The sequence below is a fragment of the Hemiscyllium ocellatum genome, chromosome 24 (genome assembly GCF_020745735.1).
Source record: "Hemiscyllium ocellatum isolate sHemOce1 chromosome 24, sHemOce1.pat.X.cur, whole genome shotgun sequence".
NCBI classification, from domain to species: domain Eukaryota; kingdom Metazoa; phylum Chordata; class Chondrichthyes; order Orectolobiformes; family Hemiscylliidae; genus Hemiscyllium; species Hemiscyllium ocellatum.
Genome location: NC_083424.1, coordinates 57,635,528 through 57,662,156, shown reverse-complemented (window position 1 = coordinate 57,662,156; position 26,629 = coordinate 57,635,528). Strand labels below are relative to the sequence as shown.

At 42.9% G+C, this 26,629-nt stretch overlaps 1 protein-coding gene across 3 annotated transcripts in view; it reads left to right on the top strand.

Annotated features, from left to right (window-relative positions):
* LOC132827226 (breakpoint cluster region protein-like) overlaps positions 1-26,629 on the top strand; it is a 462,558-nt gene that overhangs the window by 125,046 nt on the left and 310,883 nt on the right. For all 3 annotated transcript variants that reach the window (XM_060843849.1, XM_060843847.1, XM_060843850.1), the window contains exon 3: positions 16,545-16,649. In XM_060843849.1, the coding sequence (XP_060699832.1) occupies positions 16,545-16,649 (105 nt within the window). The remainder of the gene's footprint in view (positions 1-16,544; positions 16,650-26,629) is intronic.

Here is a 26,629-nt window from a genome sequence, read left to right as displayed (position 1 = left end):
CATGCCATATGCTTTTGTTATCACCTGAACTATTTGAGTGGCCACTTTCAGGATGCTATGGGTTTGATTCTGAAGATTCCTCTGCACATTAATGCTGTTGAGGGTCTACCGCTAACTTTGTACTTTGCCTTGACATTTGACCTTCCAAAGTGCAGCACCTCTCACTTACCCAGATTAAACTCCATCTGCCAGTTCTCAGCCATATCTTCAACCGATCTATATCCCATTGTATCCTTTGACAACCTTCTACTCTAACCACAACTCTTTGTATTGTCCAACTCATTTACATATATTACAAACAGTAAAGGTCCTGTATGGATCCCTGTGGAACACCACTAATCATGGACCGCCAGCCAGAAAAACAGTTTTCCACGACCTGCTGCCATCTATGGGCAAGCCAACTCTGAATCCACATAGCCAAGTCACCATGGATCCCATGCATCTTACACATCTGGATGAGCCTACCATGAGGGATACTGTGGGAAGTCTTACTAAAATCTATGCAGATATTCATATCTATGGCCATCCACAGCTCTATCCTCATCAGTCACTTTTGTCACCTCCTTGAAATCAAGCAGAGGGTGACCGAGACGGATAGGCATCACTTCGGCACATACGTTGCAACCTTGAAGCAGTTACCTGCACTGAAGAGTGATTGTCTCAGGCCTGGTATTAAGGAGTACTTAAGGACCAAACACTATATCACTGTAGAGTTTCCCTCCTCCCCTCCTCTAACCAAGAAAAAAGGTGGGGTAGATAGATATGCTATTGGAAAAATGGTTGGTAGCAAGGTGAGTAATAAAGCTTTGGCTCAAGAGGCTTCAGAGAGCAGTGGCTCAGCAAGAAGTACAAGTAAGCTCAGGTAAAGTACTTCTAACTTTCCTCTTTAGTCTTAAAGCAGTTGATATGGCATTTAGGGCAGTCACATATTCTTCCTGCAGGATGTGGGAGATCAGGGAGGTTTCCATTGTCCCAGGTGACTATACCTGTGGGAAGTTCACCAAGCTACAGCTCCTGGGAGACTATGTTAGGGAGCTAGAGCTGGAGCTGAATGCATTCAGGATTATCCAAGTTGCTGAGCGCATCATGGACAAGAGTTTTAGTGGGGTGTGTTGCAGGCTGGGCCAAACCCCCTCAAAACATTTTAAGAAGGTAACTCAGACCCTAACATTTTAGTTATTTTAGGCAAATGTAAGGTGGATATTCCATAAGTGATGCAGCTGGTCAAGCCACTTGGCTTCAAGTAAAACAAGTTATTTACACACCACCGAATGAAACACAAGCAAAAGAAAACAGAATTTAGAATAACAACTATTTGAAAACCCAACCAATAGATATTCCTGCAACTTTACAAAGGAGCTGTTCTAATTTCCTGCATCACCCCAATAAACATAACCCCTGGCAAAGAAGGTAAATTCAAACACAGGTTCTTATATGAGAAATATTAGAGAGAGTGAGTCAGCCAGGAATATCTGTTGAATCAGGGAATCTTTTTCCCTAGCAACTTTCTTTGATCAGCAACTTCAAACCGATTGCTTGCTAAAAACTAAAACAAAATTGCATCTATTTCACTACAAGAAGGCTGGCAGGTAAAGTTAATGAACTCAGGGCATGGACAAGTATGTGGGACTGGGATATTATAACCATTACAGAAACATGGCTAAGGGAGGGACAGGACTGGCAGCTTAATGTACCAGGGTGCAGGCGCTTTAGGCAGGTATGATGTGGTGGAAAAAGGGGAGGGGGAGTTGCATTTTTGATTAAGGCAAATATCATAGCAGTAATCAAGATGAAATAACTGAAGGATCATTGCCTGTAGTGTTAGGTGCATTAGCCAGGGGTAAATATTGGGGAATGGTTCTGGGTGGGTTACTCTTTGGAGGGTCGGTGTGCACTTGTTGGGCCGAAGGGCCTGTTTCCACACTGTACGGAATCTAATCAGACCCATTCCCCTATCCTATTATCCGGCATTTATCTTTGACTAATGCACCTGACTGTACATATCCCTGAACAATGTGGGCAATTTACTGTGGCTATTTCACCTAAGCTGCATCTCTTTGGATTGTGGGAGGAAACAGGAACAGACACAGGGAGAATGGACTACCTCCACACAGATAGTCATTTGAGGCTGGAATCAAACCTGGGTCCCTGGAGCTATGAGGCAGCAATGCGAACCACTGATCCACTGTGCCACCCCCAAATAATGACTCTTCCTCTCTTTTTCTTTGGTGAAGGTACTTATGTACACAAACATAACAATAAAAATGATTGTATAATTAATTGAAATATTTTGTAATAAAATTAATGATTGATCGTTTGGTGATTATAGCAATTTCATCAAGATGGATGTCTTAGAATATGTGTTCCCTGATCGGCTCAGTTAATTTGGTCCAGGAATCCCTGGCTGACCACAGAAAGGAATATACTGGCTGTGATACCTGACTCTGAATGAGGCAGTAATATAGTCAAGGACTGTTCATTCGTAAATAAAAGCCGACTTGGTGACCTCTGTGGAGTTGTTTCAGTGATGATGATAGTAAAGTACAATCCTGAAGATAATCAATCGCAACAGTCACCTTTGAGTTGGAGTAAGCACTTCTTACACCATGTCTTCGTTTGGGAAATTTGATTTGTTCAACTCTGTCATCAAGGGCTGAGCCCAGTATGTGGAAAGTTTTCCCAGGCAAATGACATTGTTTTAGGTGAAAACCAACAGATACTAGTCTTGACAGCCTGTTGAGCTGAAGCTTTCTCATTAGGAGCTTAACTTTTCCTGAGGCACCAGATGCTAAACCTTTTAAGAATTGATGTTGAGGAATATTATGACCCCAAGCCACCTCCAATTCTGAGGCACTATCACTTCTATTAACAGTTTGAGAACCAGAGGAATCCTTATCGAGATTTTTGACTAGATTAAGATGAGTGGCAGAAGCAAGGTACTTTGTTTAATCCTGAATGAAATGCTTAGACTTTGTTTGGTATACGGGATGAATGGATGTAACTGCAAAAATGCCTACTAGCTGAAGCCCAACTGGACTTCACCCAGACATTATAACTGGCTTTATATTGGAAAAATGTGGCAAGGGGAGCTTAGTTCAACAGAGCTTGTGGAACACCACTTAGTGGAGGCAATTGCATAACCTCAGTCAGGACAAATGCTGATCAGAGGGACTGTGGGTCAGCCAAGCAAAACCAAGCCTCAGCCAAACAGTTAAAGTTACTTCAGACTCCTGGCCTGCAAGCCGTTGTAGTTGTTGTTTGTACGTGGACTTGAGATAGTGAACGAATCTCACTAGGCATCGATGGAGTAAGAGAAATCATAAACTGGATCCAGCAAAGTTCATATCATCTTCCTACATTTGTTTTGAAACAGTTATATTGCTTAGCAACATCAAATTCAGAAACATTTACACATGTCTGATTGAGTGGTCATCCGGTTTGAATGAAGATCGATTCTGTTGTGGCCATATCTAAGAAAAAATAAAATTACAACACGGGAACAGGCCCTTCGGCCCTCCAAGCCTGTGCTGATCCAGATCCTCTATCTAAATATGTCATCTATTTTCTAAGGTTCTGTATCTCTCTGCTCCCTGCCCATTCAAGTATCTGTCTAGATACATCTTAAATGATGCTAGCGTGTCCGCCTCTAACACCTTTGCTAGTAATACATTCCAGACACCTAACATCCTATGCATATCTTCCTTAAACTTTTCCCCTTCAATTCCTGGTAATTGAGTCCCCTGCTCTGGGCAAAAGCCTCTTGCTATCCACCCTGTCTATACCTCATGATTTTGTAGACCTCAATCAGGTTCCCCCTCAAGCTCAGTCTTTCTAATGAAAATAATCCTAATCTACTCAACCTCTCTTCAGAGCTAGCACCCACCAAACCAGGCAACTTCCTGGTGAAACTCCTCTGCACCCTCTCCAAAGTATCCACGTCCTCTTGGTGATATGGCGACCAGAACTGTATGCACTATTCCAAATGTGGCCGACCCAAAGTCCTGTGCAACTGTAACATGACCTTCCAACTCTTGTAGTAAAAAGTGAGGTCTGCAGATGCTGGAGATCAGAGCTGAAAATGTGTTGCTGGTTAAAGCGCAGCAGGTTAGGCAGCATCCAAGGAACAGGAAATTAGACGAATGAATCCTGATGAAACGTCGAATTTCCTGTTCCTTGGATGCTGCCTGACCTGCTGCGCTTTAACTTCCAACTCTTGTACTCAATACCGTGTCCGGTGAAGGAAAGCGTGCCATATGCCTTTTTGACCACTCTATCGACTTGCGTTGCTACCTTCAGGATATAACGAACCTGAACAGGCCGAAGGGCCTGTTTCCACACTGTAAGTAATCTAATCTAATCTAATCTAAACACCCAGATATCTCTGTACATCAATTTTCCCAGGACTTTTCCATTTACTGTATGGTTCCTTCTTGATTTGGATCTTCCAAATCTTCCAAGTTGCATCACCTCGCATTTGCCTGAATTTCTTTACCCAGTCTCCAATCTGTCTATATTCTGTTGTATTCTCTGACAGTCTCCTTCACTATCTGTGGATTCAGCCATACATGTCCACATTGGCCCTTGATGGGTCTTATTCTGTCTCTAGTTATTCATTTTCCTTCAATATACTTCTGGAACCTCTCTGGATTCAGCCTAAACTTCTCAGCCAAGGCTATCTTTTGCCTGTTTTCACCCTCCTGATTTCATTCTTCACTAAACTCCTATATCCCCTAAATACCTTCAGGATATCCCTTGATCCCAACTCCCTGTACTTGAGCCATGCTGCCTCCTTTTTTCTGGTCAAAGCCTCAAAGTCTTTTGTCACCCAGGATTCCCTATTCTTGCCAACCTTGCCCTTCACCCTTACAGGCACATAAAGACCTTGAACTCTTAGCTATCTCACTCTTAAAGGCCTCCCACTTGCTGGATGTCCCTTTGCCTGCAAACAAGCTGCTCCTATGTAATTCAATCAAAATTTGCTTTGCCCCAATTTAAAACTTGAACCTGTGAAACAGTTTTGTCCCCCTCCATAATTATTTTAAAATTAATAGGACTATGGTCACTGGACCCAAAGTGCTCTGCCACTGTCACCTAGTCACCTGCCCTCCTCTATTTCCCAAGAATAGGTCGTATTTTGCCCCTTCCTGAGTAAGACCCTCTATATATTGCTTGAGGAAACTTTCCTGAATGCACTGAACAAATGCCACTCCCTTTAACGCTATGGGAGTCCCAGTCTATGTTAGAAAAATTAAAATCCCATACTATGACAACCCTATTTCTTCTGCAAGTCTCCCTGCATATTTGTTCCACTTTGACTATTTGGTGGCCTATAGTACAATCCCAATAATGTCACCATCCCCTTTATATTTCATAGCTCCACCCACAAAGCCTCACTGGATAATCCTTCAATTATTTCATCTCTGACTACTCCTGTCATACTTGCCTTAATCAAAAATGCAACTCTCCCTCCCTTCTCCCCCCCCCCCCCCCCCCATCCTGCGTAAAGCACCTATACCCAAGCACATTATGCTGACAGTCCTGTCCCTCCCTTAGCCATGTTTCTGTATTGGTGATAATGTCCCAGAGTTCATCGGCCTTACCTGTCAGCCTTCTTGCATTGAAGTAGATGCATTTTAATCCAACAGTCATTCCTTGCTCCTTGTCTTGTTCCAGCCTGACCTGTCACATTAACTTATTATTTCTGATCACTGTACCTCGTTTGAGCCTCTCACTTGTCTCCCTGCTAATAATTCCCTGTTTTCTCTCCCTTTTTTTTTAAAATGTGGGATTACATTAGCTACCTTCCAATCCATTGGAACTCCTCCAGAGTCTATAAAATTATCACCAATGTGTGATGTCTAGGGTCACTTCCTTAAGTACTGTGGGATGCAGAGCATCAGGCCCAGGGGACTTGGTTATAATCCCATCAATTTCCTAAATATAATTTCCTGACTGATAAAGATTTTCTTCGGTTAGAACAAAGAACAAGACAGTACAGGAACAGGCACTGAGGGCCTCCAATCCTGCACCAATCTATTTTGCCTTTCCAAACTAAAACTGTCTTCGTTTACAGGATCTGTATCCTTCTATTCCCTTCCTATTCATGTATTCGTCTTGGTGCTTCTTAAATGCTGCTATTGTGTCTGCTTCCACCACCACATCTGGCAGCATGTTCCAGGTATTCACCCCTCTTCATGTGGAAAAACTTGCCTCATACATTTCTTTTAAACTTCTCTGCTGCCTGCACCTTGAACCTGTACCCTCTAGTAGTTGGCCACTGCACCCTATGAAAAAGCCTCATACTTTCCATTCTGTCCATACCATTTATAGAATTATAAACTTCAGTTAGATTGCCCTCGACCTCTTGCATTCCACTGAAATCAAATGAGGTCTATCCAACCTTTTTCATAGCTAAAATTTTCCATATCAGCAACATCCTGGTAAACAATTCTGTACTCTCTCCAAAGCATCCACATCCTTCTGGTGATCAGAATTATATGCAATATTCCAGGAAGGATCACTGGACCCAAAACGTTAACTTGGATTTCTCTTCACAGATACTGCCCAAGCTGCTGAGCTTTTCCAGCAACTCCAGTTCTTGTTTCTGATTTACAGCATCTACTATTCTTTCGCTTTGATCTACCATTGCATTTGCCTTCCGAACCTGCATGTCAACCTGAAGAGAATCTTGAACTAGGACTCCCAAGCCCCTTCGTGCTTCAGTTTTCCTAAGTCTAATGCATTTAGAAATAGTCTACACCTGTATTTTTCCTATCTGTCATGGGCCAGGCCAGATCCCCTCAAAATATTTAAGAAGGTAGTCTAGACCCTAACCTTTTCTTATTTCAAAGGCAAATATGTAGTGGATATTCCAGGTGTGGTGCAGCTCTCAGCTTTAAGAAAAACAATTTATTTAATCACTGTAGTCAAAACACAAGCAAAAGAAAACAGAATTTAGAATAACTTAGCTATTGGAAAACTGAACCGACTCAATGCTACAAATTAATTACGGAGCTGTTCCAATTCTTGTAATATCCCACAAACACATCCCTTGGCAAAAGATAAAATCAAATCCAGGTTTTTACAGGCAGGGAGATTTGAGAGAAAAGTCAGCCAGGTTTCATCTGCTGAAGCTTGGAACCTTTTTTCACTGTAGTAGTTTATGCTACATCTGCCGACAGCTTCTCTGCAACAACTAAAAACCAAACTAGAAAAAAAACCTGAACTGGGAGAACTGGCCACTCCCCTGCTATTGTTAATGTAGATATTTTTAAACATTTCACCACCTCTGCCTTTATGACCTCACTTGAAAAAAAAGCCCCAATGTCAAAATAACCTTACTAGGGTGACAGTATTGTCACACGACTGAAGTGCATAACCTCACACTTTCCACATTGTTTTGCATCTGCCACTTTTTTGCCCACTCTCCTCGCCTGTCCTTCTGCAAACTCCCCGCTCCCGCAACACTACCTGTCCCTCAACATATCTTTGTATCATCTGCAAAAATGCTTTCAGTTCCTTCAACCAAATTTTTAGTATATAACATTAATAGTTGTGGCCCAAGTACTGACCCCTGCAGATCTCCAGTAGTCACTAGTTGCCATCCTGAAAAAGAACCTTGATCCCCACTCTCTGCCTCCTGTCAGTTAACCAATCCTCTTTCCATGCCCATACCTTCCCCCTTGTACCATGGACTTTAATCTTATTTAGCAGCCTCCTGGCACCTTGTCAAAGTAAAGTACAGTACAGGCCCTTCGGCCCACGATGTTGTGCCGAGGATTAATTCTAATCTTAAAGAAAATAACCTAACCTTACACATACCTCAATTCACTGCTGTCCATGTGCATGTCCAGCAGTCGCTTCAATGTCTCGAATGACTCTTCTTCCACCACTACCGCTGGCAATGTATTCCATGCACACTCAACTCTGTGTAAAGAACCTACCTCTGACATCTCCTCTATACCTTCTTCCTAACACCATATAAACTATGACCTCTCGTGGCAGTCAATCCTGTCCTGGGGAAAAGTCTCTGGCTATCGACTCTAGCCATGCCTCTCATTACCTTATACACCTCAATCAGGTGATCAGTTACTCTCCAGAGAGAAATGTCCGAGCTTAGTCAACCTCTCCTCATAAGACAAGCCCTCCAGTGCAGGCAGCATCCTGATAAACCTCCTTTGCACATTCTCCAAAGCCTCCAGATTCCAGTCACAAAGAATTCTAACAAATTTGTCAGGCATGACCTTTGTTTGATGAGGCAATATTCACTTCACTCTATTTTACCATGCATTTCAAGTACTCCACAATCTCATCATGACAATGGACTCTAAAGTCTTAGTAACAACTGTTATAATTTCCCATATTCTGCCTCCCTCCTTAAACAGGAGTGCCACATTAGTCATTTTCCAGTCCTCTGGGACCCCTCCCTGACTCCAGTAATTCTTAAAACATCACCAACGCTTCCACAATATCATCAGTAGTCTTTCCACAGCCTCATTTTCCATTCGTGCAATGTCTATTGTTGTGTGGCTCACGTATTTTATATTACTAGTGGTTTCCCTGATATTTCATCTGCTTTCTCATTATTGCTTTTTTTTTAGATTTTAGGTTTTATTGTCACATGTATTCAATAGAACATAGAACAATACAGCACAGAGCAGGCCCATTCGGCCCATGATGTTGTGCCGAACATTTGTCCTAGCTTAAGCACCTATCCATGTACCTATCCAATTGCCACTTAAAGGTCACCAATGATTCTGCCTCTGCCACTCCCACAGGCAGCACATTCCATGCCCCCACCACACGCTGGGTAAAAGAACCTACCCCTGACATCCCCCCTATATCTTCCACCCTTCACCTTAAATTTATGTCCCCTTGTAACACTCTGTTGTACCCGGGGAAAAGTCTCTGACTGTCTACTCTTTCTATTCCCCTGATCATCTTCTAAACCTCTATCAAGACCGTAAGACATAGGAGTGGAAGTAAGGCCATTCGGCCCATCGAGTCCACTCCGCAAGTCACCCCTCATCCTTCGCCGTTCCAATGAGAAAAGACCTAGCACTCTCAACCTATCCTCATATGACCTATTCTCCATTCCATGCAACATCCTGGTAAATCTCCACTGCACCTTCTCCAACGCTTCCACATCTTTCCTAAAATGAGGCGACCAAATCTGCACAAAGTACTCCAAATGTGGCCTTACCAAGGTCCATACAGCTGCAACATCACCTCACGACTCTTGAATTCAATCCCTCTGCTGATGAACGCTAATACACCATAGACCTTCTTACAAGCTCTATCCACCACAGACCCCAAGATCCCTCTGCTCCTCCACCTTACTAAGAACCCTACCGTTAACTTTGTATTCCGCATTCTTATTTGTCCTTCCAAAATGGACAACCTCACACTTGACAGGGTTGAATTTCATCAGCCACTCCTCAGCCCAGCTCTGCATCATATCTAAGTCCCTTTGCAGCTGACAACAGCCCTCCTCACTATCCACAACTCCACCCATCTTCGTATTGTCTGCACATTTACTGACCCACCCTTTGACTCCCTCTTCCAAATCATTAATAAAAATTACAAAGCTGCAGAGGACCCAGAACTGATCCCGGCGGAACTCCACTTGTAACTGGGCTCCAGGCTGAATATTTACCATCTACCACCACTCTCTGACTTCGACTGGTTAGCCAGTTCTCTATCCAACTGGCCAAACTTCCCACTGTCCGATACCTCCAGACTTTCTGCATAAGTCTACCATGGGGAACCTTATCAAATGCCTTACTAAAATCCATGTACACTACATCCAATGCTCTACCTTCACCCACATGCTTGGTCACCTCCTCAAAGAATTCAATAAGACTTGTAAGGCAAGACCTACCCTTCACAAATCCGTGCTGCTGTCCCTAATCAAGCAGTGTCTTTCCAGATACTCATAAATCCTATCCCTCAGTACCCTTTCCATTACTTTGCCTACCACTGAAGTAAGACTAACTGGCCTGTAATTCCCGGGGTTATCCCTATTCCCTTTTTTGAACAGGGGCACAACATTTGCCACTCTCCAGTCCCCTGGTACCACCCCCATTGACAGTGAAGACGAAAAGATCATTGCCAATGGTTCTGCAATTTCCTCTCTTGCTTCCCACATAATCTAGGATATATCCCGGCAGGCCCAGGGGACTTGTCTATCCTCAAGTTTTTTAAAATGCCCAACACATCTTCCTTCCTAATAACTATCTCCTCTAGCTTACCAGTCCGTTTCATACTCTCCTCTTCAAAAATACGGTCCCTCTCATTTGTAAATCCTGAAGACAAGTACTCATTCAAGACCTCTCCTATCTCTTCCGACTCAATACACAGTCTCCCTCTGCTGTCCTTGATCGGACCTACCCTCGTTCTCGTCATCCTCCTGTTTCTCACATACGCATAAAAGGCCTTGGGGTTATCCTTGATCCTACCCGCGAAAGATTTTTCATGCCCTCTTTTAGCTCTTTCTTCAGCTCCCTCCTGGCTATCCTGTATCCCTCCAACACTCTGCCTGGACCTTGTTTCCTCAACCTTATGTAAGCCTCCTTCCTCCTTACAAGACATTCAACCTCCCTCATCAACCAAGGTTCCCTCACACGACCATCTCTTTCCTGCCTGACAGGTGCATACATATCAAGGGCACGTCGTATCTGTTCCTTGAAAAAGTTCCACATTTCAATGACATCCTTCCCTGACAGCCTATGCTCCTCAGATCCTGTTTTGCAGCATCGTATTTACCCTTCCCCCAATTGTAAAACCTGCCCTGTTGCATGCACCTATCTCCCCCCCCCACCCAATCTTACTGAAATATCTGTAACCAGGAACCTCCAACAACCATTCCTGTCCCTTTCCTATCCATGTTTTCGTGATGGCCACAACATCGTAGTCCCAAGTACCAATCCATGCCTTAAGTTCACCCACCTTATTTCTGATACTTCTTGCGTTGAAGTATACACACTTGAGCCCATCTCTGTGTCCACAAGTATTCCCTGTCAGCGCTATCTTCTCCACAGCCTCCCTACATTCTTGGACATCCTGACAAACAGCTAGCTTACTTGCTGGACTACAAGTCCGGATCCCATCCCCCTGCCAAATTAGTTTAAACCCCCCCGAAGAGTGCTAGCAAACCTACCCCCCAGGATATTGGTGCCCTTCTGGTTCAGGTGCAACCCGTCCTGTTTGTACAGGTCCCACCTTCCCCAGAATGCAGTCCAATTGTCCAAATACCTGAAGCCCTCCCTCCTACACCATCCTTGCAGCCACGTGTTCAACTGCACTCTCTCCCTATTCCTTGCCTCACTGTCATGTGGCAGTGGCAACAACCCAGAGATGGCGACTCTGTCCGTCCGAGCTTTTAGCTTCCAGCCTAACTCGCTGAGCTCCTGAATGACCACCCCACCCCTCTTCCTACCTATGTCGTTGGTGCCAATGTGCACCACGACCTCTGGCTGCACACCCACTCCCTTAAGGATTCTGAAGACATGGTCCGAAACGTCTCGGACCCTGGCACCCTGGAGGCAACAAACCATCCGAGAGTCTCGCAGGAGTACAGTGAAAAGTTTATAATGTTGCCACACGTGACACCATCTTAGGCACACAAGTACAAAAAAAGTTGTAACGAGAGTTAAAAAGTGAAGCATTACTTCATAGAATAATAGAAAATAGTTTAAAATAGGAAAAGGAATAAGTTAAAAGTTCAACAGTCTTTGATGAGTCCTCTGCTTAATATCATTTCTCAACGCTGCCACCGCAGACACTTGCTGCTGCTGAGCCTTCATAGTTCCATATTAACAGATGTAGGAGTAGGCCATTTGGCCCATCGAGCCTGTTCCGCCACTCATTAAGATCACGGCTGATCTATCCATTGTCTCAGCTTCTCCTACCTGCATTATCCCCATAACCCATAATTCCTCTACCATGCAAAAACCCATCCAACCGTGTCTTGAATATATTTCATGAAGCTGCCTCTACTGCTTCCTTGAGCAGAGAATTCCGTAGAGTCACTGCTCTATAGAGAAAGCAATTCCTCTTCATCTCTGTCCTAAATCTACTCCCCTAATGTTGAGCCATGTCCCTAGTCCTAGTCTCACCCACCAGCTGAAACAACTTGCTTGCTTCTATCTTATCTATTCCTTTCATAATTTTATATGTTTCTATGTGATTCCCTCTCATTCTTCTAAATTCTAACGAGTTCAGTCCCAGATGGTGCAACCTCTCCTCATAGGGTAACTCCCTCATCTCTGGAATCAATATTGTGAACATCCTGTACACTGCCCCCAAAGCCAGTATATCCTTCCTCAAGTAAGGAGACCAGAACTGCACACAATACTCCAGGTGCACCCTCACCAACACCTTGTACGATTGCAGTAGGACCTCCCTGCTCTGAAGTTCAATCCCTCTAGTAATTCCATCTGCCTTCCTGATTACTTGTTGCACCTGCAAATCAATTTTTAGTGCTTCATGTACAAGGACTCCTAAGTCCCTCTGCATGACATCAAACTGCAATCTTTCACCATTTAAATAATACTGTGACCTATGCTTTAACTACAAAATTGTACTCCATCTGCCAGACCCTTGCTCCCTCACCAGCCACCTCTCCAGTCTCCCCCGGCTTCCCAATCTTTTGGCTTTCCACTAGTCTTCACCAGATTGTATGCTTTTTCCTCTTCCTTTTATGTTGTCTCTGACTCCCCTTGTTAGCAGTGGCTGATTAATTCTCCCCTTAGTAAGCTGTTTCTTCCTTGGGATGAATTTCTGCTGTACCTCCAAATTATCCTCAGATACTCTTGTCATTGTTACCCCATTATGTTCCCTACTAGACTCCCCATCCAACACTGGCCAGCTACTCTCTCATGTGTTTATAGTTACCTTTACTCACTTGGAATATGGTTACATGTGATTCAAGTTTCTTGCTCTCAAACTGCAGTGTGAATTTGTTCATTTTGTGATCACTGCCCCCTCAGAGTTTCTTCACCTTAAACTCCCTAATCAAGTCTGCCTCATTGCACATCTCCAAATCCAGAATTGCCTGTTCCTTAGTGGACTCTACCAGAAGCTGACCGGGTATGTAGATGAGGGCGGTGCTTTTGATGTAGTCTAGCTGGAATTCAGCCAAGTTTTTGAATAGGTCCCAGTTGGGAAGCTAGTAGCAAACGTAAGAGCCCATGGCATTCAAGGGAATTTGGCAAATTGAATCTAGAATTGTCAGTAAGTGACAGGAAGCAAAGGCTGATAGTTGAGGGGTGTTTTTTGTTTAAACAAGAAAAGAGGTAACCCGGTGGCTCAGTGCTTAGCACTGCTGCCTCACAGACTTGATTCCACCCTCGGGCGACTGTGTGAAGTTCACACATTCTCTCAGTGTCTGCATAGGTTTTCTCTGGGTGCTCCGGTTTTCCTCCCTAGTGCAAAGATGAGTAGGTTAGGTGGATTGGCAATGCTAAATTGCCTGTAGTGTCAGGGATGTGCAAGTTAGGTGGTTTTGCAGGGTTAAAGGGATAGGGTAAGGAATCTGGGTCTGGGTGGGATGCTCTTCAGAGGGTTGGTGTGGACTTGATGGGCCGAAGAGCCTGCTTGTACACTATATGTAATTCTAAGCTGATGCCCCCCCCCCATACCCATTTCTTCAACATTCCATATATGTATTTTCTAGCGATCTGCAACAACCTGATTTTCCCAGTCCCCCTGCATATTGAAATCCCCTTGTAATAATGCCTTTCTTACATGCCTTTTCTATCTCCTGATTTAGTTTCTGCTCCACATTCTGACTGCAGCTCGAGAGTCTATACATAACTCACATTAGGGTCTTTTCTTCGTTAAACAAAGAATGATGGTTGCTGCATATTAGAAACAATTAGAAATTGCTGGAAATGGTCTGACAGCATCTGTAGAGGGAGCAGCATTCGTGTTTCGGGTCCAGTGACCCTTCTCTGAAGAGGATTTTCTGATTTTGTTTCTTTTTTTTCTTTGTTATTGCTCCTCAATCTACCCTTACAGATTCTACCCCTTCCAACCTTTATATCTTTGTGCTATTGATTTAATTTCATTTCTTACCCACCCCCACTTTCAAACTGCCTGCCCTTTCGTTTGGATGTGTATTTTTGCATGTTTAGTTCCCAGCCTGATCCCCTTGCAGCCATGTCACTGTGATGCCCACAACACACTATCTGCCAATTTCAATCTATGCTACAAACTTATTTACCTTGCTTTGTATATTGCAAGCATTTAATACATCAGTCTCAATCCTGCATAAACTGCCCCCACCGGCTTCTCAAAATAGTTCCCTTATGTGCTGTACCAGAAATTAGACTCCTGACCCTTTGCATGCTGTGTGTCCTGTTGCTTGTTCTGGAAACTTTAATAACCTCTTCAGAACCCTCCCCCTCTTTTACCTAGTTTAAAGTCCTCATGACCACCCTATTTAGACTTTCCACCAGTATCCTGGCCTGTGCTTGTTCAGGCAGAGCCTATCCCAAGAGCACTGTTCCTTTCTGTCCAAATACTGATACCAGTGCCCCACGAAATGGAACCCATTTTCCTGCATCACTCCTTTAGTCACATGTTTATTTCCCTCAGCTACTTATCACATTATCTGAGCTATGTGCAAATTGGCAATAATGCTTAGATTACAACCTTTGTGGTTCTTATTTTTAAATATTATTCCTGATAGTCCCCAGTTAGACCTCTTGTCTGTGTTATTGGTGCCAGTAGGTACCCCAGTAGCTGGATTCTCCCTCTCCTTCCTGAGAGATTCTAGGCATTCTTCACCTTGGCAGCATTTAAAAGGCATCTGGATGGAAACATGATTAGGAAGGTTTTGAGGTAGGCAACACACATGTACGTCTCACGATTCTGCATCTGATCCCTTGATTATAGAATCCCCCACCACTGTCACTTTGTGCTCCCCTGTTTGAATGGCTTCTTGGATCACAGTGGTCAGTTTAACTATCCTTCCTGCAGATTCTTTTCTATCCATATAAGGAGCAAGCACCTCATACCTATTGGACAAGGTCAAGAGCTGACACTCCACAATTTTGTGCTCAGGATCCCTGCCTCACTTATTGTCACATCCTCCAGACCCTGACCAGTGGCCAAAGTTGAAATATTTAAGCTACAGGATATCATTAATAGGAACCCAGCATCATGTTAACTCTCCCCCTCCTGGATATGCCACAGTGTCTGAAGCTCTGATTTCAGCTCATCAACTATGCTTAACATTCTTAAAGTCATAGAATCATGTACGATATGCTAATAGACTCTTCAGTCCATGTTGACTGGATATTCTAAATTGATTTAGTCCCATTTGCCAGCATTTGGCCCATATTCCTCAAAACCTTCCTATTAATGTTTCTATCCAGATGCCTTTTAAATGTTGCAATTGTACCAGCCTTCACCACTTCCTCTGGCAGCTCATTCAGGAGAAGTTAGAATTTTAGAAGTTTTAAATGGTCATTGGAGAGACATATGGATGAAAATGGAATAGTGTAGGATCGATAGGCTTCGGATTGATTTCACAGATTGGCACATCATCGAGGGCCAAAGGACCAGTACTGCACTGTAATGATCTATGCAATGTTCTATCTATCTATGTAATTTAGGACTCATTGATGATAGTGTGTTTTTTTTCCCCCATTCACACTTTTAGTTCAGTTGCTGTGGAATTGGAGCAAGATTTAGGTAGTAGTGTTGCTAGGGTAGATCTCCACCCAACGTGACAAAAGTGTCTTAATTGAGGGAGACTTCATTGTCTGAATAAACATCACTTATGGAAAATTTGAGGGCCCCTGCTTTTTCTCTGCAGGGACCTTGTTAGCATTCTGCAACCTATTGAAGCTATTCCAGAACTTGTAAAAGAGTTCCAGTAGTTAGTGACAGAGCTGTTTTCATTGCACGAGTAATAAAGAAAGAAAATGGCAGTGAACATTTGATTGGTTCACAGCCTCAATTTACAGATTTTACAAGTGTATGCAGTGAAAGTAAACTGCTAGAAATTCACCACATCTGCCAGCATGGATGGAGTCACAGTTGTTGGAGACTGAAACAACAGCTATCTTTGTACCAAATTTCTTATGCCCTCCTTTACTATACATTTTGTTTAATGTTGTATTTGGCAATGAGCACTTCCTACTTTATCCAACCAACTCCATGAAGCACCACAACGAACAGCAGCAGGTTATTGAATCTTGGGATATTGCAGCTTAGACTACATGTACTCTCTGCATCCTATAACTCGGAGTGAGCAGCATTTCGAGACAGTATAGGATATTTGATAGGTTCATCTCTCTAAAACAAGAATCATAAGTTCAAACATAGCGCCGCAGTGTTTTTTTGCATTGAATATGGTAAGCTATCATTGTTACTTGGCATCTGAAATGAAAAGAAATACCAGATTCAAGGTATTTCAATGTATTTATCATATTTCCTCGTAACTTAGCGATAGCTTTCTTTGACTTTATCTGTGAGGTCAACTTTATGTCCATAAATTCTAATAGAAACATGATATTATTTCTATTTCTCAACAGAGCGAACCAGATTTGGAAAAGGGCCTGGAGATGCGAAAATGGGTTCTATCTGGAATCCTAGCCAGTGAGGAAATATACTTGAATCATCTAGAGGCACTTTTATTGGTATGTATAAGAGTACCCTATCTCTGTCAGACAAATCTCTTTACATTTCAAAGGATATAGTCCAGTGAAAAATTGAGAAAAGGGTGGGTAAATTGAAGCACTGTACACAACAGACTATACAAGGCCAATTCAAAAGCATGTTCTGGGCTTTCTGAACACTACACTGGCTCTACTAATTCCACTTACCCAATTGGAGGGATGTTGCATAGTAAAATAATTGACACATAATTATACACACTCAACCCTGAACAGAAACTATGAAAGTGGCAAACATGCAATAGATGTGATTTCTCCCGGGATTACTGCCCTGTCATTGAAGGTCCTGCCTTCTCAATCTTACTGCTTGACTGGGGTGTGGTGACCCTTATATTAAACTCCACGCCAGTTGTTTGTCTTTAATGAGAGAGCAGCCCTATGGTCCTCTGGGACTATGGCGACTTTACTTACTGCCCATAGAACAAATAGCATTGAACTAAAACCATCTTAACTTGCAGGATTCATATCCTTTTATTCCCTCCTGTTCATGTATTCGTCCAAGTTCTTCTAAAATGCTGCTATTTGTCTGCTTCCACCACCACCTCTAGCTGTGTGCTCCAGATAGTCACCACCCTTAGTGTGAAAAACATGCCTCACATCTCTTTTAAACGCCCCCCCCGCCCCGCCAAACCTTGAACCTGTGTCCCCTAGTAATTGACCCCTCCACCCCGGGGAAAAAACATTATGCTTTCCACTCTATCCATTCCATTCACAATCTTAAACATTTCTATCAGGTCACCCCCTCAACGTCCTGCATTTCGGTGAATAGAAGCTCAGTTGATCCAACCTTTCTTCATAGCTAAAATCCCCTATACCAGGCAACATTTTCTGTACCCTCCCCAAAGCAGTCATATCCTTCTGGTAGTGTGGTAACCAGAACTGTACACAATACTCCAAGTGTGGTCTAACTAAAGTTCTATAAAGCTGCAGCATAACTTGTCCATCTTTATCCTCAATGCCCCTTCCAATGAAGGCAAGCATGCTATATAGGTCTTTTTTACTACCATATCTATCTGTGCTGGCGTCTGCACTGATCTGTGGGGCTGCACACCCAGATTTGTCTGCATAGCAATACTCTTAAAGGTTCTGCCATTCACTGTATAATTTAGACCTGGATTTGACCTTCCAAAAGCATCACCTCTCATTTGTCTGGATTAAATTCCATCTGTCCTTTTTTCTGCCCATGCCTGCAACTGATCCATATCCTCTGACAATTCTCTTCACGATCTGCATCTCCTCTAATCTTTGTGTCATCCGCAAACTATGTTTTCCTCCAAATCATTTATGTTGACCATGGTCCCAGCACTGATTCCTATGGAACATCATAGTCACAACTTTCCATTCTGAAAAGTATTCTTTCAACACTACTCTCTATCTCCTACAACTAAGCCAAATCTGTATCTATCTTGCCAGCACACGCCTTATACTATGTGACTTTACCTTTTATACCAGCCTGCCATGAGGGACCTTGTCAAAGGCTTTACTGAAGTCTACTTAGACAGCATCAACTGCTTTTCCCTTATCAATCATCTTCATCGTCATCTCAAAAAACCTGATCAAGTTAGTGAGGCGTAATCTCCCCTGCACAAAGCCATGCTGTCTATCGCTAATGAGCAGTTGCTTCTAAATGCGTATAGATCTTGTCCCTGAGAATCTTTTCTAACAATTTTCCTACCACTGACATGAGGCTCACAGGCCTGTCATCTTCTGGGTTATCCCTCCTCCTCTTCTTAAACAATGGGACAACATTGGCTATTCTTCACTCCTCCTGGACCTCAAAGAGGATACAGAAATGTTTATCAATTCTCCAGCAATTTGTCCTCTTGCTTCCCTCAATCTTTTGAGATAGATCCCATCAGGACCTGGGGATTTATCTACCTTCGTACTTTTGAGGATGCACAACACCTCTTCCTTTTTAATAACAACTTGGCTTAGAAATTCGACATTCCCTTCCCTGAAATCATCCTCTACCAATTCCTTCTTGGTGAATACTGACTCAAATTATTTGTTTAGGACCTCACCTGCATCTTCTGGATCCACAGATTCCCTCCTGTCCTTGAATGGGTCCACCCTTTCCTTGCTACCCTCTTACTTTTTGTATATGTATGAAAATGTTTAGGATTCTCTTCAATACTATTTGCTAACGACTTTTAATGACCCCTTTTAGCCATTCTAATTTCTTGTTTAAGTTCTTTCCTACTTTCCTTACGTACTTTAAGGGCTTCGTCAGTTTCCATCCTCCTACACCTTGCTTATGCTTCCTTTTTCTTTTTGACCAAGGCCATAACATCCCTGATTATCCAAGGTTGACATAACTTGCCATACCTATCCTTCATTCTTACAAGAATATGGCTGCTCCTGAACTCTTATGATCAGCTGTTTGAAATATTCCCGCATGTTTGATGTAAATTTACCCTCAAACAGCTGCCTCCAATCAAAATTCTCCAGTTCCTGCCTAATATTGTTGTAGTACTCCTTCCCTTTTTTTATTACCTTCACCTGAGGACTGCTGTTATCCCTATCCATGAATATCTTAAAACTCTTGGTATTATGGTCACTTCTCCCAAAATGCTCTGCGACTGAAACTTCACTGACCTGGATGGGCTCATTTCCCAAAACAGGAACCCTCCTGAATGGTCCTTACAAATTCTGCCCCATCGAAGCCCCTAGCACGAAGTGAGTCCCAGTCAGTATAGAGTGATAATTAAGGGAATTTTTAAATCTAGAACTTAAAAAGTGGCGATATGGTGGTTCAGTCGTTAGCACTGCTGCCTCACGGTGCCAGGGACCCAGGTTCAATTCCAGCCTCCGGCGACTGTTTGTGTGGAGTTTGCATATTCTCCGTGTGGCTTTCCTCCAGGTGCTCTGGTTTCCCCCCTCAGTGCAAAGATGAGTACGTTGGGTGGATTGGCCATGGTAAATTGCCTGTATTGTCCAAAGATATGAAAGCTAGGTAGATTTGCCATGGGAAATGCACATTACAGGGATAGGCGAGGAGGAGTGGCTCTGGGTAGGTGCTCTTCGGAGAGCGAAATTTCCTACTTCCACACTATAGTGATTCTATGGTTCTAAGGCTGTGTCCTGTGGGGTTATGCACAGGTCAGTGTTGAAGTCCTTGCTCTTTTGTGGTTTATGTAAATGTTCAGACTCTAATGTAGGAAGGTTGATTGATAAGTTCACAGATGATACAAAAATTGGTGGTGTGTTTAATGGGGGTTATCTTAGCCTGCAAGGGCCTACAGTTCATAGGTTGAAAGAAAAACTTGGACAGAGTAAGGCATACAAGTTACACTGCACAGAATGTGCTCTAGGCAAGATCAACATTAACAAGATCAGCATTATTTGAAGCTAGAGAGTCCATTCATCAGTCTAATAATGGCAGGGAAGAAGCTGTTCTTGAACCTGCTGGTCCACATGTTCAAGCCTCTGTATCTTCTGCCTGATGGAAAAGGTTGTAGGAGAGCATTACCAGGGTGAGATGGGGTCTTTAATGATGCTGGCAGCCTTTCTGTGGCAACGAGACATGTAAGTGGAGTCCAGAGACGGGAGGTTGGCATCTGAGCTATGTACACAACCTTCTGTAGTTTCTTACGGTCCTGCGCAGAGCAGTTGCTATACAAGGCCATTATGCCCCAGGCAGTATGCTTCCTGTGGTGCATTTGTAAAGGTTGGTGATGATCCTTACGAAGGTGCCAAATTCCTGAGCTGCCTGAGGAAGAAGAAGCATTGAAATACAGAATTTAAGAGCAGGGAAGTTATGGTGGAAAAGAATAAAATATTTGTTATGCCACAATCTTATAGTATTAATGCAGTTCTGGAATCCACATTGTAGGAGGGATGTGGTAGCACTGGACAGGTTTCATTGAAGATTTACCAGGATATTGCCTGGGTTGGAGAATTTTATGAAGAGGGATTGGACAACCCAGTTTTGTTTTCCTGTGAGCAAAGGAGATTGAGAGGGGACGTGATGAAAATTTTCAGAAGTATGTGAGGCACTGACAGAAGAAACATTTTCCTTTGATGGAAGGATTGTTGACCAGGGTCAGAGATTTAAGATAAGGGGCAGAAGGTTTTGGGGAACTGTGAGGAAAAGCTTTTTCACCCAGAGGATGGTGAGAATCTGGAGCTCACTGCCCATAAGGGTGGTCGATGCAGATGCACAAACACAATTAACAAGTATTTAGGTGATCACTTAAGATGCCAAGGCATACAAGGCCAAGTACTGTAAAAGGGCATTAGATTAGGTAAGTGGTTGCTTCTGATTGATGTGGATGCAATGGGCTGAAAGGTCTTTTTCTGAGCTGTTGGCTCTAAGATATCCAAAGCTGTTGTAATTGAATAGAAAAATATTGAAGGTCCTGTAACAGGCATTATTTTTACTGGACTGTGAGGCTGAACCCAGTGAGAGAAAAATAATCATGAAGTGATGACATAGATCAGGGAGTCAGGTGGGTGAGTATACCATAAAGCTTCTAATTTAATGTGCAAGGATATGAGATAATGGTAGGTTTGGCACTGGGTAATGATGCTCATTTAATGAGCTGGTGCAGGTATGATGGACCTTCTGTGCCTGAACTCTTCAGTGATTTTGTAATCTAAACAAAACAACTATTAAATCTGAAGTTGTCTATTTAAGACGGATGAAGAGAAATGTTTTCTTTCAGGTGGTGCTGAGTTTTTGGACACTGTTTCTTGAAAGGTGGTCAAGGCAGACCCTTTGAATATTTTTAAAACTGAAGTAATTGGATTCTTGGTAAGAAAGGGGTGGAAAGTTTATTAGGGGTAGGTGGGAATATGGAATTATCAGATCAGCCATGATCTTATTGAATGGTAGAGTTGACTGAAAGAACCAAGTGGCCACCTTGTATGCCTAATTTGTATGTTTTGACCCTACATAGAAGACAACTCCATCTTTCAGCCTCAAATAAAATATTTTTGTATTTCTCAGTGAATAAGTTGACCCACATTTTAGGCAAGTATTTTTAAGGCTGCAGGGACCAACTTTAATGTTGAAATCCAAAATATGTCGTGTACTAGGTTAACCAATTGGTATAAAAACTAAAGCAAATTCGATCTTTTTTATATAATTGCAAACAGTGTGGAGTTAATTAAATCTAGCTGATATTAAAAGTAAAATAATAAAGTACAGTCACACTAAAGGGTTCTGAATATTGCAGAAAGTAAAATCTGAGCTATATTGATGAGGATAACAAAAAAAAATTTTGGTTACTTTCTTCTGAAATAAAGCTTCATCACAGAAGTAGTAGTTGTTTTGAGGTTACCTTTTTTATTATTCATTGAAATTGGCACCACATCCACGATCATTCAGTCACTTCACTAACAATACAGAAGCAACACTGTATACTGTCTAAAGATGCATTGCAGAAATTTGCAAAAGATTTATTGTTGTCATACATACTTAGGTACAGTGAAAAGTTTTGTTTTGCGTGCAGTGCTGACTGATCATACCATACAAAGTGCCGAGGGTAATAGAACAAAGCTAAGAATACAACATTATAGCTGCAGAATCATAGTCATAGAGATACATAGCACACCCTTCGGTCCAACTTGTCCATGCTAACCAGTTATCCTAAATTAATCTAGTCCCATTTGTCAGTGTTTGGCCCATATCTGTCTAAACCCTTCCTATTCATGTACCCATCCAGATGTGTTTTAAATGCTGTAATTGTACCAGCCTCCACCACTTCCTCTGGCAGCTCATTCCATACACACTCCGCCCACTGCGTGAAAAAAATGCCCCTTAGATCCCTATTCAGTCTTTCCCCTTTCACCTTAAACCTACCCAGGGGAAAAAGACCGTGGCTATTCACACTATCCATGCCCCTCATGATTTCCTGAACCCTTTCAAGTTTAACAGAATCTTTCCTATAACAAGGAGATCAGAATTGAATGCAACATTTCAAAAGTGACCTTTAACTAACGTCCTGCACAGCTGCAACATGACCTCCCAACTCCTATACTTAGTGCACTGACTAATAAAGGCAAGCGTATCAAACGCCTTCTTCACTGCCCTGTCGATCTGCGACTCCACTTTCAAGAACTATGAACCTATGCTCCAAGGTCCTTTTTGTTTGGCAAAATTTGCCAGGACCTTACCATTAAGTGTATAAGGCCTGTCCTGATTTGCCCTCCCAAAAACTGCCACTTCGCATTTATCTAAATGAAACTCCATCTGCCCATCTAATCAAGGTCCTGTTTACTCTGAGGTAACCTTCTTCGCTGTTCACTACACTGCCAATTTTGGTGTTCCCTGCAAATTTACTAACCATACCCTCTATATTCACATTCAAATTATTGATATAAATGACAAAAAGCAGTGGATCTCGCACCGATCTCTGCAGCACACCACTGGTCACAGGCCTCCAGTCCAAATAGCCCTTCACCAGCACCCTTTGCCTCCTATCTTTGATTCGGTTCTATATCCAAATAACTAGTTTTTCCTGTATGCCCTGTGATCTAACCTTGTTAGCCAGTGTACCATGTGGAATCTTGTAGAACATCTTACTGAAGTCCATTACTCTGCCTTTATCAATCCTCTTCATCACTTCTTCAAAAAAGCTCAAGTTAAAGAGACGCAATTTCCCATGCACAGAGTCATGTTGACTATCCCTAATCAGACCTTGCCTTTCCAAGTACATGTAAATCCTTCCCTCAGAATCCCTTCCAGCAAGTTACCCACCACTGATGTCGGTCTCGTCGGTCTATAGTTCCCTGTCTTTTCCTTATCACTTCTCTAAAATAATGGCATCACGTTAGCCGACCTCCACGCTTCCATCACCTTCCCCGTGGCTACCAGTGGACAAGGTACAAAGAGGTTGAGATCAGCATTACATTTAAATTTTGAAAGGTTCATTCAGAAGTCTAATAACAGTGAGGAAGAAGCTGTTTTGAGTCTCTTTGTATGTGTATCAAACTTGCTTGTCTTCTGCCTGACTGAAGAGGGAGTAAGAGAGTATAACCAGGGTGGGAGGGGTCTTTAATTATGTTGGTTGCTTTCCCGAGGCAGTGGGAAGTATAGATGGAGTCAGTGAGTGGAAGGCCAATTTGCGTGATGAACTGGGCTATGTTCATGATTTGCATGTAGTTTCACATGACCTTGGGAAGAGCATTTGCCAAGTCACGCTGTGGTGCATTCAGATAGAATGCTTTCTATGGTGAACTTTAAAAATTGATAAAAGTCCTTGTTGGACATACTGAATTTCCTTAGCCTCCTGAGGAAGTAGAGATTTTTTTTGACATTGTATCAACATGGGTGGACCAGGTCAGATTGTTGGTGATCATCATTCCCAGGAACATGATGCTGTTGACTATCTCAGTACCATTGATACCTACAGGGATGTGCCTTAGACAACAACTTCCAAACCAACAACCATTTCCATCTAGAAAGGTAAGGACAGCGGATGCATGGGAACACCATCACCTGCAAGTTCCCTCCAACCACCTCACCATTCTGACTTGGAAACATTTTGGCATTCCTTCAATGCTACTGGTTTGATGTACTGGAATTCCCTCCATAATGGCATTGTGGGTCTGTCTGCAACACATGGATTACAGCAGTTCAAGAGGTAGTTAATCAACATCTTCTCGAGGGCAAGTTGAGACAGGCAATAAATGCTGGTCCAACCTAACACACCCACATCTCATGTGTGAGCAACAAAAAAAAAAATCATGTCATGTGGGCACCTCTGGCTCAGTCAACATTTATTGACCATTCCTAGCCCAGGAGGCTGTTAAAAGTCTTGTTTCACATGTCTGGATTCACATTGAGGCTCATTCTGGGGTAGGTGGGACCTCTATAGACAGGATGGTCTACACCTTAAAGAAAGTGAGGACTGCACATGCTGGAGAACAGAGTTAAAAAATTAGTTGCTGGAAAAGCGCAGCAGGTCAGGCAGCATTCAAGGAGCAGGAGAATCGACGTTTCTGGCATAAGCCCTTCTTCAGGAATCTTCAGTCTACACCTGAACCAGAGGGGTACCTGGACCATGAAATTTGCTAATGCTCTTCGGGAGGGTCTAAACTAATTCAGCAAAGGGTTGGGAAACTACATTGTAGTTTCAGTGCCCAGGAGGTTGAGAGTAGTGAGGTCAGAAATAAGTTTTCAAGTTTGCAAGAGGACACCAACAGCATGGGTTGGTACCTGGGACTTTGATGTTGTGACCATTTCAGAGATGTGGCATTGTTAGTCAAGGATAGTATTACAGTGGCAGAAAAGACATTTGAGGACTTGTCTACTGAGGTAGTATGGACTTAGGTTAGAAGCAGGAAATGAGAGGTCACCTTGGTGGGAGTTTTCCGTAGGCCTCTGAATTGTTCCAGAGATGGAGAGGAAAGGTTAGCAAAGGTGGTTCTGGATAGGAGTGAGAGTAACAGGGTAGTTGTTATGGGCGCTTTAACTTTCCAAATACTGACAAGGAATACTACAGTTTGAGTACTTTAGATGGGTCAGTTTTTGTCCAGTGTGTGCAGGAGAGTTTTCTGACATAGTGTGTAGACAGGGCAACAAGGGGCCAGGCCACATTGCGTTTGGAACTGGGTAATGAACCTGGCCAGGTGTTAGATTTGGAGGTAGGTGAGCATTTTGATTACAGTTTTCTTTAGCGATGGAAAGGGATAGGTATATACTGCAGGGCAAGTGTTATGGCTGGGGGAAAGGAAAATATGATGTGATTAGGCAAGATTTAGGAATCGGAGGATGGGGAAGAAAACTGCAAGGGATGGGCACACTTGAAATGTGGAGCTTATTTAAGGAAGAGTTACTGCGTGTCCTTGATAAGTAGGTACCTGTCGATAAGGCAGGGAGGAAGTGGTCGAGTGAGGGAACCATAATTTACTAAAGAAGTTGAATTTCTTGTCAAAAAGGAAGAAGATGACTTATATTAGAATGAGACGTGTAGGCTCATTTATGACGCTTGAGAGTTACAAGTTAACCAGGAAAGAAAGAAAGAAAGCTAAGAGCCAGGAGGGGAAATGAGAAATTGTTGACAGATAGGATGAAGGAAAACCCTAAAGCTTTCTATAGGTATATCAGGAATAAAAATATGATGAGAGTAAGATTAGGGCCAATCAAGGATAGTAGTGGGAAGTTGTGCGTGGAATCCAAGGAGATAGGGGAAACACTAAATGAGGGTGTAGCTTTGCTTGCTGAGCTGCAGGTTTGATATTCAGACATTTCACTACCTGGCTAGGTAACATCATCAGTGGCTACCTCCAAGTGAAGCGAAGCTGTTGTCTCCTGCTTTCTATTTATATGCTTGTCCTAGATGGGGTTCTTGGGGTTTGTGGTGATGTCATTTCCTGTTCGTTTTCTGAGGGGTTGACAGATGGCATATAGATCTATGTGTTTGTTTATGGCGTTGTGGTTGGAGTGCCAGGCCTCTAGGAATTCTCTGGCATGTCTTATCTATCCTGGACAGGCTAAGAAATGTGGTCCCAGTCGAATTGGTCGTTTTTTTCATCCGTGTGTAGGGCTACGAGGGAGAGAGGCTCGTGTCTTTTTGTGGCTAGCTGATGTTCGTGTATCCTGGTGGCTAACTTTCTTCCTGTTTGTCCTACGTAGTGTTTGTGGCAGTCCTTGCATGGAATAAGTGTTGGAAAGGATTATAAGAGATAGGATTTATAATCATCTGGAAAGGAATAAGTTAATTAGGGATAGTCACCATGGTTTTGTGAAGGGTAGGTCGTGCCTCATAAACCTTCTTGAGTTCTTTGAGATGGTGACCAAATAGGTGGATGAGGGTGAAGTGGTTGATGTAGTGTATATGGATTTCAGTAAGGCATTTGATAAGGTTCCTCATGGTAGGCCATTGTACAAAATACGGAGGCATGGGATTGAGGGTGATTTAGCGGTTTGGACCAGAAATTGGTTAGCTGAAGGAAGACAGATGGTTGTTGACAGATGGTGGTTGATGGGTAATGTTCAT